At 29.8% G+C, this 18,740-nt stretch overlaps 2 protein-coding genes and 2 non-coding genes across 12 annotated transcripts; 3 read left to right on the top strand and 1 right to left on the bottom strand.

Annotated features, from left to right (window-relative positions):
* The first annotated feature begins 1,661 nt into the window (after window positions 1-1,661).
* Window positions 1,662-12,616, top strand: LOC126848863 (gonadotropin-releasing hormone receptor). 5 transcript variants are annotated; one of them, XM_050590129.1, is made up of 7 exons: window positions 1,713-1,779; window positions 2,394-2,441; window positions 3,312-4,311; window positions 10,514-10,697; window positions 11,145-11,344; window positions 11,448-11,569; window positions 12,170-12,616. In XM_050590129.1, exons 3-7 carry the CDS (start codon window positions 3,697-3,699, stop codon window positions 12,261-12,263), a joined length of 1,215 nt encoding a protein of 404 aa, XP_050446086.1. In that variant the 5' UTR covers window positions 1,713-1,779; window positions 2,394-2,441; window positions 3,312-3,696; the 3' UTR covers window positions 12,264-12,616. The 5 variants fall into 5 exon arrangements, with proteins under 5 accessions (XP_050446084.1, XP_050446085.1, XP_050446086.1 ...); XM_050590132.1 differs by lacking the exon at window positions 1,713-1,779 and adding an exon at window positions 1,849-1,923 and having other exon boundaries at window positions 2,401-2,441; XM_050590127.1 differs by lacking the exon at window positions 2,394-2,441 and having other exon boundaries at window positions 1,662-1,751.
* A 1,329-nt stretch (window positions 12,617-13,945) lies between these two features.
* Window positions 13,946-14,017, top strand: Trnag-ucc (transfer RNA glycine (anticodon UCC)). The gene has a single exon. It is a non-coding gene; the product is annotated as a tRNA-Gly (tRNA).
* Window positions 14,018-14,177: 160 nt separating this feature from the next.
* On the bottom strand, window positions 14,178-14,249 carry Trnae-cuc (transfer RNA glutamic acid (anticodon CUC)). The gene has a single exon. It is a non-coding gene; the product is annotated as a tRNA-Glu (tRNA).
* Window positions 14,250-14,970: 721 nt separating this feature from the next.
* On the top strand, window positions 14,971-18,739 carry LOC126848850 (histidine--tRNA ligase, cytoplasmic). Of its 5 annotated transcripts, none has more exons than XM_050590100.1 (6): window positions 14,971-15,163; window positions 15,763-16,077; window positions 16,634-16,846; window positions 16,914-17,135; window positions 17,210-17,711; window positions 17,822-18,739. In XM_050590100.1, the coding sequence occupies exons 1-6, from the start codon at window positions 15,053-15,055 to the stop codon at window positions 18,295-18,297; spliced, it is 1,839 nt and encodes a 612-aa protein (XP_050446057.1). In that variant the 5' UTR covers window positions 14,971-15,052; the 3' UTR covers window positions 18,298-18,739. The 5 variants fall into 5 exon arrangements, with proteins under 5 accessions (XP_050446057.1, XP_050446059.1, XP_050446058.1 ...); XM_050590101.1 differs by having other exon boundaries at window positions 15,016-15,163; window positions 15,915-16,077; XM_050590103.1 differs by lacking the exon at window positions 15,763-16,077 and adding an exon at window positions 16,389-16,544 and having other exon boundaries at window positions 15,017-15,163.
* Window position 18,740: the final 1 nt, after the last annotated feature.

Genomic DNA, 18,740 nt, shown 5'->3' with positions numbered 1-18,740 from the left:
CGACAATGAGTTTTCTTCTGCTCATAATATCCGCTATTAGTGTTATTATATTTTATGAGATTGCATGGATAATGTGTGCCTATTATATCATGCGGAAAAAACTCGGCCATATTCCCGGAACTATTTATTGTTCTTTTTTTTGAAACATTATATCTTATGACCAAGTCTCGGGATGGTAAAAAAACTGCTATTATGTTCTATACAGGGTGTGTCAAAAATTTTGGGACACCCTGTATATTTATATATTTATATTCTATATATTCTATATATTTATATTCTATATATTATTTATATGTATAAACTTGCAAGAAGCACACGGGCATAATATAAATATACGTATGCTACATAAATTATATTAATTATTTATTTAATTGCAGAATACATGAAATTTTTTCTATCACTCCTACAGAAAAATAAAAATGGGCTTTACACAGTTTAAACAAGACATCAATCAGTAAAGCGTGTTTAAATCAGAATTTTTAGAAGTAAAAAATAATTTGAAAACATTATTATATGTATAATAATAGTTATATAATAATGATAATTTTGTGCAGTATATTTTCAATATATGTGTAAAAAGAGTAATTATAAATTATATATTAGATATGTTCAAACATAAACTAATTATGAGACTCTTATGGAACTTAATACAAAGCAAAATCAAAACAAAATATGATATAGTAATTTGTCTTAAAAAAATGTATTTAAATTATATTATTAACAGGAAAGAATAAGAAGTTCTTAAATTTAAACATAATAGAAAGATGAATTTTGATTATTAATTTTTTTTCAAAAAAACATTTGAAATTTCTTTCTTTGATTATATAAATTCTGTTCTCTCGAGTCTGCAGATTTTGGCTGAAAATCTGCAGAATTATAAATATGATTTGTATTCAAACTTATGTAACTTTTCAATGAATTTAATTAAACGAGTTGGACAATGAAGAATTGAAGAATACACATTTTGTGGATTTAGAATGAATGAAATGAACAATCGAGTCATTTTCCATTAAACTCTACACATATTCTCTTATTTCAGACAATTATTAGTAATTCCAAAAAGTACTTCGGTCGGAGCGCCAATTATGTTAGTGCATCGAAATCCAACAGTCTGATCGGATTCATTAAAGTTTCATCCCAATTGTTTTTTGCCTGAGAATTTAAAGCAGATACATCCGATACGCTTTACATCCCGTTCAGCGTTGGACCAAAAAACTGCATGGGACAGAAATTCGCTGCAATGGAAGAAATTATATTAGCAGCAATACTTAGAAAGTGGAGAGTGAAGAGTGAGATCTTCAATTATTGCCAAAGAGGTCTAACATATATGTTTTATACTAAAAATATACGATTTATTATAATTAATCAGACTTTATAAACAAATGATAAGAATTTATAAACAAAAGATTCTTTTTACTTTTCTTTCTGTACAACTTCATTGTACCATGAGACACCTATTTATTATATATAGTATCGCTTATCTATAAATTGCCTCAAACGCGTAGTGTGTACATAATACACTAGGATAAATTTGCCAGAGCAAGTGTCTAATTTAAAGTGCAGTAGATTGTCGTAGAACACTCAATAAAATATGTTCAGACGCGAAGGAAAGATCAAGGTAATAAAGGAAAAACATGCGAGAACCAGACGAGCAAGACAGAATTGTATTGATTTTTCGATCAGTCGAGAATACGCAGTGTGAATGATATGTCGTAGCGTTTGTGCGTGCTGAAAAACAACCGTGTAATTCCGTACGTCAAAATCAAACTGTCATAAATGGTATTTGGTTTTGCACGAAACATATGATTCATCTTTGACTTTAACTTTCAAATTTATGTTAAACATTAAAAAAATTAAAAAGTTAAAGAAAAGAAAGAATATCAAGAATATATCTTCGAGTGCAAATTTTTAAAAATCCATGAAGTGAGATAAAGAAGAATAATTTTTTCTTTATTTATAAATGAAATAATATGATCATGTGTGGAGAAAAAAATTTTTACGTGATTCACAACAAATTTCTTTTATTCAGCAAATTATATTATTTTAACTAATAAAATGCTAAGTCAGCAAATTTATCGAGAAAACAATCGCATTAATAATGAATGCTCATATAATAATTTTTTATATAAAAAACAATTATTTAATGTATATAAATACTCTTTACAATTTAACATTGTTTTTTGCAATTCTGCAAATTGCAATTGTTTGAAACATTCTAAGTTATATCTTACCCTTGAAAATAAATTATGGAATCATGTTTAGATAAAGATATATAAAATAAAGTCATCTATAATTTAGCTGTCTCTCTCTTTTATGCATGTAAATCTATAAAAATTATAATTAATTAAAAAAATATTGATACAATTTCAGGAAGTGAATAATGAATCAATTAGCTTTCAGTTTTTCATAAACAAGATAGAGAGATCACAAGAGCGTTCAAGGTTTTAATTTTTTATTCAAAACCAGTTTACGTTGCTGCAGAAAAACTTGTGTACAATCTGTGATCGAATTACTCTGAATTCTTTACTCGCTATTCAAATGACAAGATCAACATTAATTTTCCAGATAATAAAAGTATAAAATGACTACTTTTGCTGTGGGCCTTCACAATGAAATATTGAATTCTAATTTAATTCTACTGTATCTATCAATTTATAATAATTTACATAGCTATTTTTTAGTAAATATTTTCTTTCTTTTTCTTTTTTCTCTTTGTGTTTTTTTGTGATAAGAGATTTTTTTTTATTATAATTATATTGTAATAAGACTTTCTTATATTATAATTTGTACAAAAATTATTTTGATTAATACATAAATTAATTAATTAAACAAATAATTTAAAAGAGTATAATATATAATAAACAAGTTAAAGACTTAGAATTATTTTCTCACAAAATAATAATCTTATATTATAATTTGTACAAAAATTATTTTGATTAATAAATAAATTAATTAATTAAACAAATAATTTAAAAAAGTATAATATATAATAAACAAGTTAAAGATTTAGAATTACTTTCTCACAAAATAAAAGGCCAATGCAGTTGTTATTATTGTTCTTGTTTTATAATGTTTTTGAAAATATTGTAAAATTAAAATTAGCATTATCTTAATAACGCATTTTTACTATTATAAATTTGAAACACAAATTGTTAATATAAATACAAATTCATCTTTTAAGCCTAAAATACGTTTGAATTATTTGCTATATATGTATTATTATATATATATATATATATATATATATATATATATAATGTATGTATATATATATTATTATACACAGTTCTGTTATACATTTTTTCTGACAGATAAAAATGTCTTTCAACATCTCCACGATGCCCTCTAGTCGAATCTCTATCATTCTGACGTACGGTTGTCATATCGCGCACTGAACTTGCTTCATTCTCTCACATCGCCTATCCGAATGTAAAGTAAACGTGATCGCGCTTCGAAGGAGAACCAAAGGAGAAACGGGTTTGACAGAGCCCAAAAGAAGACAGAGAACTCGACGAGATCCTCCTGAGATCATCCTTCCCACTCTAGATGTTGCTTGCGGAATACGCATCTCATCTTTTAAGGTGACCGTGTGATTTCGTCGAAGAAATGGAGGCACGCATTCGGCCGTCGACATCGTGCCTCCAATGCTCCGAAAACCTCGTCCAAGAGAACGAGACGTAACCGATCCCGAGAACGATGAAGCTATCGACGATCATCAACAGCAGCAACAGCAGCAACGGTTCATCAGTAAACGTTACCAGTCTTTCCACCGTTTTCCCTATTCCCTGCGACAACTTCACCGAATTCGTCAACCACAATGGTCTCGTTGGACAATCGGCCGATTACTTGTCATCCGAGAATGTTACGTGTCTGAAACACGCGCCTAAACTGACCAAAGCGGTATATCGTCAAGTCATTGTGTTGGCGATTATGTCGGTTCTAAGCCTTGTCTGCAATGCGGCGACAATATACTCAATCGCAAAAAATCGTCGAAAGCAGCGAGGCTGCTCGGCAATCTACACCCTCATCCTTCATTTGTCGGTGGCCGATCTGTTGGTCACCATCTTCTGCCTGGCCGGCGATGCAATTTGGAGTTACAATGTCGCGTGGTTGTGGGGCAATGCTGCATGCAAGATTTTCAAGTTCCTACAAGTGTTCAGCTTGTACTTGAGCACCTTCGTGCTCGTGCTGATCGGCGTCGATCGATTTGTCGCGGTACGATATCCGATGAAGGGTCTCAATACATCTCAGAAGTGTTCGCGATTCATTCTACTCGTTTGGGTGCTGTCTTTTGTGCTCGCCACTCCACAGGTAAGATGCATTGCCTTATTATCTCGGTTTTATAACAATACAGATTCTACCTCTATGTGATATTGATTATATAAGTATGTATTTTTCATACATACAATTAGAGGCTTAATTTTATTTTGTTATTATATTATATGTATATGTCACATATACAAATTTTATAATGCACATTTTACACAAATTTTATAATAATATAAACATATTTCATTATACAAATATATATTTTCATTTTTTCTAAAAAAAAATATGTGAAATGAATTATATTGAAATGCAGCATGAACTTTTAGACATAGACTTTTATCTCAGAATATAAGGGAAAAAAGTTGCTGTGAAATAATCAGTTTTCATATTACATATTTTTTCATAGACTTTTATTTTTTTAAATAAAGAAATAAATCATTATACTTCATTACTCTGCAACAAATCTAGAATCAATTATTACTTTGAGATCGTTCATCAAATGCATATATAATATACGATACGATCTTTCATCTTTGAGATTCATAAAATTATACGCTATGCATACAAATTATACTTTATTATCTCAAATTATAGTAAAGTAAAAAACTAGTTCATAATTCGAGAATAATTACATTATAATAGCATAATATTTTTAAATTCATTTAAGAGCGCTCTTGAAAACACATGCTCAATTGTAATGCTTTTTTCTTAAATATCAATTTTTTATTTCACAATAATTTATAAAAAATTATACTACTGTCTCGAACAAATAGTCCACTAGAATATTAAAATACGTATCATAAATATCGTCAGAATAGTTTATTAAAATTAAATAAAAAAATTTATCGGTAAATCAAATTTATGTGAAATCAGATATCTCCGATAGTGTCTTTTAAGTGTCGAATAAATTTGTGAAAAAAATTTTTGACCACTTTTAAAATTTATACTTTAAAATTTATGCGATTTGAATAAGCAAAAATAAAGTTATATAAAATTAATAGCAATTTAGTCGCCATTTAAATTCGAAAGAGAACAGGATAATTAGCAAATATCAAAGATCGCACAAACTTGAGGTAAACAAGTTTTTGCTTAGAATTGTGACTCATTTATAGAATAAACTATTACATGCTTGTTGATCTTATTATTTTTCAGAAAGATTAATCGATTTGATGTGTTACTATATATTTTAATTTTGATATATAATTAATACCGTTTGCTTTGAATAAAATATGTGAAAACTTTTTTTTTCTTGATTTTTAAAGATATAAATTTTTACTATCCTTGTATCACTTTGTTCCAATTAAAAATAAGATAAATATAGCTTTACAAAGGAGTATGTTTGTGTGATTTATTACAACGTTTGTGACAGTTGAAGAATATTTATGATTTTATTACACACAAATGAAGAAACATACCTCACATTTTCCGTATTAATCTCAATTATCATGCGTAATCCTGCCCCGATCATCAATAAAAAATGTATGATGATTTTACTTCTTTAATAAGTACATAATACATATACAATATTTTTCAATGTCGTATATTAAAGTTGATTAGTTTGATAGGCATATTTTTTTTTTTAAATCAGAGACTTAATCTTTATTTACTGTCACAAAATTTCTTAGTCATAATTGAATTCAAAACTGCTTTATTATACTATAATTACAGATTTATTATATATACAAATTAACTATATGTAAAATACTGTATAACATGTAAATAATGATTATTGATTTTCTAACAAATGTGATAAGTTATTAATATATATATATATATATATATATACATACACTATATTTACATACATTACATACACTATATATATATATATATATATATATATATATATATATATATATATATATTCAATACATTTTTTATTGATTGGGGCAGGATTAAGCATGATAATTGAGATTAATACGGAAAATGTGAGATATGTCTCTTCATTTGTGTGTAATAAAATCATAAATATTCTTCAACTGTCACAAAAATGTAATAGATCACACAACATATTCCTTGTATATATATACAAGATGTCTCACAACTTCCATAGAACACTTTGTTAGCGTGTTCTAATAAATAATAATAATAATATTAATAATAAAAATTATTAATAATATGAATATTATATTATCAATATAAATTAATAAAAATAATTATAAATATTATTACTATTATTATATACACGTACATAGGAAACGACAAAACAGAATGAGCTGTGCATTAAAAATCATTACTACTTGACTTAAAAAAATTAATAACAGATGACAGAACGTTACGTGTGTAAGTATAATTACGGGCATAATCGCGCTAATTCTACGCGATATTATTGGCAAGTTTTAATCATTTGTAATTCAAAAACTATTTACTTCAAAATTTTTTTATTTAAATTGTTGACTCTATTTTACTTAGGCTCTTTTACTTACTCTAGAATAAGCTAATAAAGTATTATACGGAGGTTTTAAGACATCCTGTGTACGTCATTTATATTGTAAATTTTATTCATATTGAAATTTATTTATGTTTCTCTTTCTTTCTTTCTCTGATATATAAATGTATATATATATATATATATATATATATATATATATATATATATATATATATCAGAGAAAGAAAGAAAGAGAAACATAAATTTCAATATGAATAAAATTTACAATATAAATGAAATTTGAAAACAATAATCTCGATAATAGTCTGTTTGTTAAAGTCATAAAATATCAAACTTAGATTATTTTTACGACAATGTTGTGATTTACATCAAGTTTCCGGGAAAAAAGAGTAAAGCGTGCATGTTTTGTAATACAATATAAAAACAATATATTTTATAATGCATATATTCCTTGACATCAAAAAATAAGATAATACGACACATATTATGCAATATATTCTGTCTCACGTGCATCGTATGCATCATTAGTATGCAAAACACCGTCTTGTATATTCATGATATCCCTCGGAATATGTACAAAGTGTCCCAGAAAGAAAATATTATTGCGCAATATGATAATATCAATAATTAGGAAAAAAAAATGCTTACGGATGTGTATGATATTGCATAAATTGAGAGTTTATGCAATTTAAATAAAATTACATAAATATAATATAAATATAGCAGTAATAAAAATAAAAGTATACACTGATATGTAAATTACTTTATCTGATATACATTAAATCGTAATACAAAAGATATATTTTTAAGACATTGAATATATTTTCTATAATTTTATTTTCAATTTATTGATTAAAATGATTTATAGCTCATTTGCGGAACGCATTTATAGAAACTTTTTATTAAAAATATTGATAATTTTTTAAATCTTGATACGTATAAGAAGAATGTATTCCATTAAATGATCATTAGTAATTACATGACGCAATATTTACAACAATCTGGATAATTTAATGATTTAAATTTTACTATACATATACTTTTAACACAATAATTTTATAAAATACAACAATAATTTTAACTTTAATTTTAATTTAAAATCTAGTTTTGTTTTTATCTTGACATATTTTATGTAATAAAAATATTGCGGCAAAAAAGAGTATATAATTACAAAAATAATATTTGTTATACATGAAATTATTTAACATATATACTAAATATGAGAAAGCTCTTACAGAAACAACTGAAAATAAAAATCAAAGCAACATTTATTTTCCAAAATCAGTATTTAGCTGTTTGAAAATTAAATATTAATTTTTAATTTTGATATTAATGTAAAAAATTAAAATTTTATATAGTAAAATTTGGAAATACCGGAAGACGTAATATTTTTAAGATATTCACATAATTAATACAATCATTTTTCATAACTCCACATCATTCTACGTGCAGCATGTTTGAATAACTTGGTTCAACGCTGATAGCTGCGGCGGCCTCAGTCGCACTCTGCTCTGATCTGATCAATTTATCATCGTCCAAATTATATTCCGTTCTAGACTTGATCTTCCTGTTGCGAGCACCTTTACCGAAACGGCACGTGCATCGTCTCCTTCTTCTCTGCCGCCTCCTCCCGCAAGACCTTGTCCCGCATCCTCGTGACCTTCGTCGTGCTCTTCTTCTCCGGCATTTGCAGGTACCTCTTTGAACTCGCCTTCTGCGACATGTCGATTGTTGAACTTTCCGCTGACAATACAAGTCCAACAGACCGATCTCCTGAGTAGCTATTTCCTGCTGCGCGATCTTGTTGTCAATCGGTAGACTATAGCGATTACCGATTTTCTTCAAAATACCGCAAGTAACACCGCGTTTTAAAACACTCTGCATCTGCGATAGTCCAAGAATCTTTATAAATGAATAAATAACTATTTCTTTAATCTCATTGAATATGAACTACAAACAATACATTGTTTTGTTTAATGATTAAAAGAATGGAAAATATTGTCAACCTGACGTCGTGCCGTAGCGGACGGAATCTTGTAAGCGGATGATATATAGTGAAGAATTTCTTGCGACGTGGATCCTTTGAGCTGACAAAGGTTTTTAATCGCAGAGATCACTAAATCGAGATTCTTCGTCGTCAGATGCACCATGATGATCGCGATGAAATTAATAAATTCTATTAGAAAACAGATTTAAGAAAATTATTTTTATCCTACAATGTATAAAGAATCTCTTTTAAACTAATCAATATTTTAATGAAAAAATGTTTTTCCGAAGTAAATTATGCTTAAGAAAAAATAATGTTTTGATCATTTTTCTTATAAGAAATAAATCATAAACAATAGAGCGTGTCAAAAAGAAAGACAAGATAATTTTATTTATTATACTTTTCGATTTTAAAAGAATCTGTGTAATTAGCATTGCAATAATTAAATGACTATTAAATAATTTGTTACCCATTAAATCCTGAAATTTCGAAGTAAAGTAATCGTGTCGTAACTCAATTAACTTAATTCGATTCGATGGTAAAATCTTCTTTAATCAAGAAAACAGACAGGACACGATAAATGGTAAACGTACATCTTAACATATATACATGTACAAATAAAAATACAAATAGTGACAGACAGAGATTGTTAGCAAAATCGACGTTGCAATCCGATCGTGTACTATGCGGAGTTCTCGAGGAGACCAATTGTATAGATAACCCCGAGACTCGATTTAACGAAGTGTCAGGTGCACCGACCGCAAACAGCGGATGCAGACTCTGAGATCAGTTTATATTATTCTCGAGGTCACCTGCTTATAGATCGGAGGAGGATGGAGATCGCGGAGCCATTCAAGATGAGCTGAGTCACAGAATAATGCTGTCGTCGCGACGGGAAAAAGAGACGCGGTTTGACAGAGATTGATGGTAAAACGTATATCTTGACAGGCCGAGACGCGGAGAATCGCCTGCTTAATCAATGCATCTCTCTTGTTCCGAGAAATTCTTTTTAGCGGAATCTTCACTCTACTCTCGGTAATCTTTACTATCCGTCTCTCTCTCCCCCGCCTTGGTTGTCCTGTATCTTAACGAGCAGACACGATGAATTTGGAGTGATCCGCTAAACGCAGTCACATCTTCGGTCGGAAAATCAAATCGATGAACAAATTTCAGTATTTACAAATGAATGTTGAAAGTGATATTAGCTCTTTTCCATTTACATATATACATTGTTACGTAATATTGTGCACACACTTTCCGATCATAAAATAATAGCATAAGCATGGCTGAAACCAATAGTCATGTTTATCAATCGCTATTTATAATCGCTCAATATAAAACAATTGTTAAAAACTTCATTGATATGCAAGCAAATGATTTAATAATAGCTCTGCATTTAATGCTTCTGGTATTCTAATCTCTGAAGGAGATCAAGGTTTTTTTTTATAAAATATATTTATAAAAACAACTCAACTTAGAATGCATTAGCGCAATCTTTAGTTAAGTTATTTAATCTTATTAAATTGCATTTGTATCACCAAGTAACTTACAAGGTCAGACTAGCATTTATTTCAATTTTCCGTTTTAATTAATACAGATATCTCATGTGTTAATGCATTATGCCTATCTAATTTATTTATTTCTTTTCTTGCAAATTGTTTAAGCACTTCTATGATGTAAATGTGTTGTAATCTCCTTAAATTCAGAATTATATATATGTATATATATATATATATATATATATATATATATATATATATATATATTGTGCAATTGGCTTACTACATATGTTAGACAGCTTTCGTCGATGCGCTATACATTTAATTTATATTGATATTATCTTCATACATTAATTTTATTAACAGATAGCGATATTTCATGTTGCACAAGGACCATTTATCGAGGAATTTCCACAATGCGTAACCCATGGCTTTTACACCGAAGCCTGGCAGGAACAGCTTTATGCTAGTTTCAGCTTGTTCTTCATGTTCCTCCTGCCATTGGCGATTTTAATTACCACATATGTATCTACGGTGATTACCATCTCCCGTAAGTATTTTTGCATTATACATTATAAAATTGACTTTCAATGAGTGATTGTTATTCATATTGTAACCTTTCGATAATTTTTATTTATCTTGATAAATGAATCTGAAGCTAAACTGTCGAGAAAAAAATCTCAACTTGAACTTAAATGGACAAAGATTTTATCTCTCTTTCAAAATATTATGTTAAAATACATATATATACATATATATGTGTGTGTGTGTGTGTGTGTGTACAATATTTTTGAATTAAATTATAGTAAAGTCGTAATAATGTATGATTTAAAAAAAGTGTTTGTATCAATATTTATAATTTAACGAGTACAATTTTATTCTTAGTAGATAAATAATATAAGCATTTTAAAGAGAAAGAAAAAGGGAGAGAGAAAAATGCCGACGTAAAGTTTATTATGTAATACACTAACGATGAGCTAAACCAACATTGTTCCAGAAAGTCAGAAAATGTTCAAAGCGGAGCCTACGAGGGGAACGTACATCAGAAACAGCGACCTAAATAGGAGAAGACTGTTGCACCGGGCGAAAACAAAGTCATTACGTATTAGTGTTGTTATTGTAGCGGCATTTGTAATCTGGTGGACGCCGTACTACACAATGATGATAATCTTCTTGTTTCTCGATCCCGACGAACACGTTAGTATACACATACTTTATAATCAAAGCAAATATATTATATTATTTTGTTTGTTGTCGAAAAATTACTATCGATATGCTAACGGACATACGATGCTTCCAGCTCAGCGAGGAGTTACAGAACGGAATATTTTTCTTTGGCATGAGCAATAGCTTGGTAAATCCTTTGATATATGGTGCATTTCATCTTTGGCCGCAGAAACAACGGCAAGGCTCTTATCAAAGGTGAAAAAAGTTTACGACACCGTTCGATGTATCCTATCTCATTCCCTTTTTCCCTTTTTCATTCACGCGTTTTGCTCCAACATATACTAGCATATTGCGCGAGTCATGATGTAACTGTGCAACAAATCAATCTTTATGCGATTAAATGCGAGATTCGTTGGCATGCAAATTCGAATATAAATGCTCTTGCGCTATTATAGCGATTATTCGATGAACAAAATGAATATTATTGAAAAGACAGATAATACTATGAATATTATTACAACAAATAATATTACAAATATTATTCATACATCATATATTTTATAGTATCATATAGAGTATTTGTCAAAATTGAATTTTAAACAACACATTTTTGCGGGCATATAATATTTTAAATTAAGACATTTAAATATCCTATAATTAATAATATTCAATTGATAATATTTAAAAAAAAAAAACACGGTAAATCGATAAAATATATTTTGTTAATATTATATATATGTATAATATCTTATTCACATTATCTTGGCTATTCCCATTGCTTTTGAAGACAAAGTGTCTCATTGTCAGTAATAGAAATAAAACATTTCTAATCATTAATTTTATTGTAAATTATAGATCTGACCTTATGATGCGGAGTACGACGAGAAAACCCATGCAAAGTAAATCGTCGTCGCTTCTCTCTCATCAAGAAAATTGCTGTAAACTGTAGCAACATCAAATGTAATATTTTACCAAATATGATTAGTATCTAACATAAAAACAACATTGTGTGAAATCATATCGAAAGATGATAGCGTACATTGTAAAAAAAGCATGTTAAATTATACTTATTGTGCATGTAATTCTGTAATATTTTTTTAACAATGTAAACTATACATAGTGAAAAATGGAGAAAAGCTTTACTCCGCCATGTTCTTCATATCAAACATCATTTAAGTAAGGAATTTTATAAATAAAAATTACTCTTTGTATGGAAAAGAGAATCTTAAATATATAAAATAATATAAAATAACTTTATTTTAATAGAACAAACACATTGCAAGAAATATATAAATTAAGTATTTTAAAATAAAACCAGGAATGTTTTATACAGAGTATTAAATTTTAAACGTAACAGGCTAAATATCTCGATAACTAAATGAAATATTGAGATCCGGTTTTTTTTAAGTTGTATTGTTTCGAGGCAGACAAATTTTGTCAAAAAAAATTGACTTTGGACGCGTCAAAAAACCGAGCCTCGATATTTCATGTAGTTATGTAGTTATTGAGATATTCGATTTATTACGTTTAAAATTTAACATTCTGTACATGATAATTTAGAATAAATTACACACGTTATCGAGGAAATAAATAAAAACAAGCAATACGTCTGTTAAAAATAATATAAATATTAAATAATTTATAAATTACTGCCGCATATTGTTGTTCTCTATACGTTACTCGATGCTTTTCCAAACCTCCTTTCTTCTCTTCATTAATAACACGAGATAAACTTTATTATATTGTAAGAGAACAATTCGTAAAGTATAATTTCTACTCGATGTTTACACGATATTAAAATCATGTGTTATTCATTCACAACAATTCTATCTCCATTGTTGATATATGTATAGCATATGAAAAGTTGTGATATAACAATTGTTTACTTAATAATTAATTTATGTTATATTTTAATTTAAAACATCACACGAAATATATTTGACTTTAACCATTGTTAAAAAAATTATTATTAGTAAAGATGGATAATCGAAGGATCGTAACAAATCTTATAATTTTTATTCCTTTTGCTTTAATTTTGCTTTAATTACTTGCAATATAATAAATAATTATGATTCTAATTTTATGTAAAATTGTAAAGAGAAGAGAGAGAGTATGATATTATCACAGATATTTAGATTTGTAGAATTATTTCCATTATCGATAATTAAATAATTTTTATATAATATAAAACATTTGTGTTTGTATCTTTAGTGCAATCACATGCAATTATTAGTAATATCATCATTCTTCAATTATCTCTGGATCTATCAAATCCACTTTGATAGTGTCGAAAATTCATGGCTGGCCGTCTTTAATAGTATTTCGTCAGTGCTAAAGCTATTTTTTTTATTTCTTTTGTTCGCGCCACACATACACCCCGCGCATACACATACATTAAAATATAAAGGAATTAGAAATATAGAAGCCAAAATTATATAGAAAAATATTATTTTTAATTTTTACTTTATTTTAATATATTTTTAATTTTCATATAAACATAAATAGCAAAAATATAATGGCAAAACAACAAATTTAACAAAACTCTTTTCAAAATTTTTTACAATTTATTTTTTCTATATATATATTAAAATATATCCATCACATTACTATCGAAGAGATGTTTTCACATCTGCGATGGTGGTGTAATGGTCAGCATAGTTGCCTTCCAAGCAGTTGATCCGGGTTCGATTCCCGGCCATCGCAGGCATTATTTTTGACCATTATATTATTATTTTTTTTTTATTATCTATTATATTATATATAATTTTCGAAAAGAATTAAACTGTTTTATTACAATAAATAAATAAAGTACATCTCAAAAAAAAAAAATCAATTATTAACACAAAATTAAACAAAAAGAATTTTCCGATACCGGGAATCGAACCCGAGCCTCCTGGGTGAGAGCCAGGTATCCTAGCCACTAGACCATATCGGAATATACATCCAATTCTGATAATATAACTTTTGTGAGATGTCAATATAAATAAAACAGATTTAATTTTATCTACTTGTATTTAATTATTAAATATTCCGCTATTTTTCATGTATGACATTTTACAAAAACTTGATCAGTACATTATCGAACGATCATATAAACGTGAAAAAATTAATTAATCTGTTAATTATTAATACTGTTATTATTAAATTAATACTGTTAATTATTAAACCTTGTTCGATTTCAAAAAGCGCGATATATGTCTATATATGTGTAGAATTTGCACCATCATTTTTATTTGTAAATCCGCAAAATTTTAAAAAATGCTATATATATTGAACCAAACGGCTTCCAACAAATAAAAAAAAAAAAATATGTTGAAGTTTTCAATATTGGTTTGATATTATATTAAAATTTTTGCTGACAACAATTTGGAAAGCAAAATCTTTGCAAAATCTATTTGAATATCTCGACTTAATAAAAATATTTTTAATTTATAATATTTGTTTTCCTTCCTTTCTTTCTATAATGTCTAAATATACATATATGTATCTATCTCATTTTTAATATAAAAGATGCAATAAACGGATTGGTTTCGCGAGACGAGCCTACAGTCGAGCCTACAGTCGAGCCTACAGTCGAGCCTTTTTCTCGATCGCGAAGTATTTTGCAATCCGCGTGGGGGAAACGGGGAGGAGAAATCATACTTGCATCGCGATTCGTTCGCGTCGCGTGAGTCACAAAGTAATACGTCGACGATCGGAACGGACGGAATCGGACAGAATCGAACTTTACGACACCACATGGTGCTAGCGATGGCTGATGAAATAACGAGGGAGACGTTGCTGAATCGCGTGAAAGAGCAAGGCGAGACAGTTCGACGATTAAAAGCTGCGCAGGCTGATAAAACGCAAGTACGCATATCCTTTTTTTTTCTTTCCCTCTTTTCCCACACAAAGATCTCGATTACGTCGTTCCGTCATCGTGACAGACCGATGTACCGCCTTTCTCTTTTTTTGTCCTCGGGTTCTGCTTCGTGCTCAATTATAGATTCTACAATCACATTCCCTTCACTCTTTTCTACGAAATACGTCAAAAGTACGTTCGATGCCATTGCACTCGAGAGCGCTTCACTTTTTTTATATTGTATGTTTTTACACTTGCTTTCTTTTCATGCGTACTTGATTCATACTTTTCCTTCATACTCCTTCATGTTATTAAGTTTATTAATTTTAACTGCATTTCCTGCTCACTGCATTCTCTTTTTTCACATATTATAATATATTTCACATATATCCTATATACAAAGCAAGTAACTAATTACTTCTCGACTAAAGAAATTGCAAAAATGGAAACAGACTTACCATTAATGACAATAGACATGATGCAATAAGCCCCTTGCAACACAGTAGCAATTTTATTTATCAGGTGCAAAAAATAGATATTGCTTTCTTCATTTGTGTACTATCAATATATGTTGGGCCTTTCTTTTGAGAGACATCTTGTTTCTCAGGGATACAGAGAGCAGTCTGATATAAATGTTGAATTAGAAAGCTTAAACAATGATTTTGCGGATGTCAGCTATGCGTGTGGTTGGTGCCCAACGTCCAAAGACACTGAATTATTTGACAAGTTAAATGTCATAAGTAATGATGAACTTGCAAGGTGGCCGCATCTAAACAGATGGTACATTAACATGAAAAGCTTTACCCAAGAAGAGCGTCTAGCATTTCCTCTTGTTAAGGAAGCATCATTTACTTCCCTGGCAGAAAAAATCGAGCTGCTAAAGATTAATCACTATATTACCAAAGATATGCTAGATAAAAAGGTGAGGCAGTCGGTTGCTTGCAAGCAGAGCTGCTATAAATTATTGCAAAATTATGGAAAACGAATATCTTTCTCTAGCTAAAACATTGATAATTACATGATATAGTTTATAACAAATTTCGGATTTTGAGAAGTTTCTACTTGGATTTTTTAAATATGACTAAATTAATTACATCTCTGTTAGGAAAATTTATAAATAATTATCTATCAAAGAAAAAAATTAAAAATGATATTGTTATTAGTTAATGGCAATAATTAATGGCAACTCCTTGCTAGCTTGCTTACTGATATTATCTCTGCTGTTTGGACTAGTTTGATAAATCAACATTGAGGGGGCTTTTCTTCTCTTTCATTCTGGTTGCCTTGTAATTCCTTCATCCACTCATGATGTTACGCCTGATATGCAACAATTCTTTCTCCATCGTATGGAAATGCATTCGCAACATGCCGATGTCGACTACGCCACAGGTACGACATTTTCGGCTATGGTACCCTGTCAAAGCGAGAGCGATGCCACATTCCATATATTAATAGCGCATTTATTTGTTTGGTTGTAGATAGCAGAGGAAGTCACCAAGTTGTTGGATCTGAAAGCGCAATTGGGAGAAGAAAATGGTTGTTCTCACAAACTCATCCTTAAAACACCTAAAGGCACGAGGGATTATAATCCAGAGCAAATGGCATTACGATTAGGAGTATTGGAAAAAATAATATCAGTATTCAAACGTCATGGCGCAGAAACCATAGATACGCCTGTATTTGAACTGAAGGTGAAAATTACTATCAATGATAGTTACTAATAATTTGATCATACTGATTTTATTTATTGTTGCGCAGGATGTTTTGACAGGTAAATATGGTGAAGATTCCAAACTCATTTATGATTTGAAGGATCAAGGCGGCGAGATCCTCGCACTTAGATACGATTTAACAGTTCCTTTCGCGAGGTATCTGGCCATGAGCAAAATATCCTCCATTAAAAGATATCATATTGCTAAAGTCTATCGAAGAGATAATCCAGCTACAACAAAAGGCAGATATAGAGAATTTTATCAATGTGTAAGCGTATATGTCAGAATTAACTTATACATATATTTTGTGTATGTTTTAATTAATGTTAATATCTTTTCAAGGATTTTGATATTGCTGGTCAGTACGATCCAATGCTAGCGGATGTAGAGTGTATTCGGGTCGTATCCGAAGCATTGCAGATTCTGGATCTGGAACCATACGTAATTAAGTTGAATCACAGGTCTTTACTAGATGGCATCTTTGCTGCGTGTGATGTCCCACAGAGTAAATTTCGTAGTATCTGCTCCGCTATAGATAAACTGGATAAGAGTCCATGGGAGGAAGTGAAGAAAGAAATGATAGAGGAAAAAGGATTAGATGAGCATATTGCCGACAAGGTCGGCAACTATGTCTCCCAATCTGGTGGAGTCGAATTGATAGCCGAATTGAGAAAAGACAAAGAATTAATGAGACAATCTGCTGCTGTGCAAGGTTTAGATTCCATGGAACTATTGTTAAAGTACTGCGGTATCTACAAAGTTCTGGACAAAATTAAGTTTGATCTGAGTCTTGCAAGAGGACTCGATTACTATACAGGCGTTATTTATGAAGCTATATTGTGTGGTATGTATATATTATTCTTTTTAAATATCTCTTTGTATTATATGAAACATTTGCATATTGCAAAATAATTATGGCAAAATATCAGTAACATTCAATATAATTTTTCATAGGAGATGACATTGGTGTGGGTAGTGTAGCGGGTGGCGGCCGTTACGATAATTTAGTGGGGATGTTCGATAGTAAGAATAAAAATGTATCTTGCGTCGGTGTGTCTCTAGGCGTCGAACGGATATTCAGTGTTTTGGAAGCGAGATTGGCTAACAAGGGCCTAAAAACACGCACCACTGAGATCGAAGTGTTTGTGGCGAGCGCACAGAAAAATTTGCACGAAGAAAGAATGAAAATATTGGTGGATTTGTGGGAAGCTGGAGTGAAAGCGGAGCAATCCTACAAAAAGAACGCGAAACTCTTGGCGCAGTTACAACATTGCGAAGAAAACAGGATTCCATTGGCAATAATCATCGGAGAAAGTGAATTAGCAAAGGGCGAAATTACGCTAAGAGTCGTCTCGAGGCGGGAAGAGATTCGCATACCACGTAGCAATCTCGTCGAAGAAATACGAAAACTGTTAAAAACACTATCGTAGCCTTACGGTTTTTTCATATACGTCCTTCTCACTATCGGGAGAAGAAATCAACATCAGTACAACAAAATATTTATGTTGCATTTTAGTTTTATTTCATGCAACTTGCACACTGGAAAATTTTTATTTATTAGATTTCTCGCGAATCTATTTGTGTAGTACTTTACATGACGGACCGTTACCTCGTTGAGTGATAAGTTCCTTGTCACTCATATAGATGCTAATTATGAAACCGTACAATAAGTAAATGCATGTGACGACACTCTGCATTCGCGTCATGTGAATATGTCATATGAATAATTTCCGCATGGGTAATCTTTCAATCGAATTTTTCCATTTTATGATAATAAACCATAATTTACAGCTTCCGAGCTATCGAAAAACCAAATATCATAATTTATTCTGCACGAACTTGTCAATAAAACGTTACGCATTTCGTAAAACAT

This window comes from Cataglyphis hispanica, chromosome 4 (assembly GCF_021464435.1).
Source record: "Cataglyphis hispanica isolate Lineage 1 chromosome 4, ULB_Chis1_1.0, whole genome shotgun sequence".
Classification (NCBI taxonomy): Eukaryota; Metazoa; Arthropoda; class Insecta; order Hymenoptera; family Formicidae; genus Cataglyphis; species Cataglyphis hispanica.
This window is presented reverse-complemented; position numbering and strand designations above follow the sequence as displayed.

What these genes read in the sequence shown, in the direction of transcription:
- LOC126848863 (XM_050590127.1), top strand. Translation starts at nt 3,697, where the DNA reads ATGAAGCTATCGACGATCATCAACAGCAGCAACAGCAGCAACGGTTCA. An exon ending in TTCTCGATCCCGACGAACAC is followed by an intron (nt 11,345 to 11,447) that starts GTTAGTATACAC and finishes CGATGCTTCCAG; the next exon opens with CTCAGCGAGGAGTTACAGAA. An exon ending in CGGCAAGGCTCTTATCAAAG is followed by an intron (nt 11,570 to 12,169) that starts GTGAAAAAAGTT and finishes TGTAAATTATAG; the next exon opens with ATCTGACCTTATGATGCGGA.
- LOC126848850 (XM_050590100.1), top strand. Translation starts at nt 15,053, where the DNA reads ATGGTGCTAGCGATGGCTGATGAAATAACGAGGGAGACGTTGCTGAAT. An exon ending in CGCAGGCTGATAAAACGCAA is followed by an intron (nt 15,164 to 15,762) that starts GTACGCATATCC and finishes CTTGTTTCTCAG; the next exon opens with GGATACAGAGAGCAGTCTGA. An exon ending in CGCCTGTATTTGAACTGAAG is followed by an intron (nt 16,847 to 16,913) that starts GTGAAAATTACT and finishes ATTGTTGCGCAG; the next exon opens with GATGTTTTGACAGGTAAATA.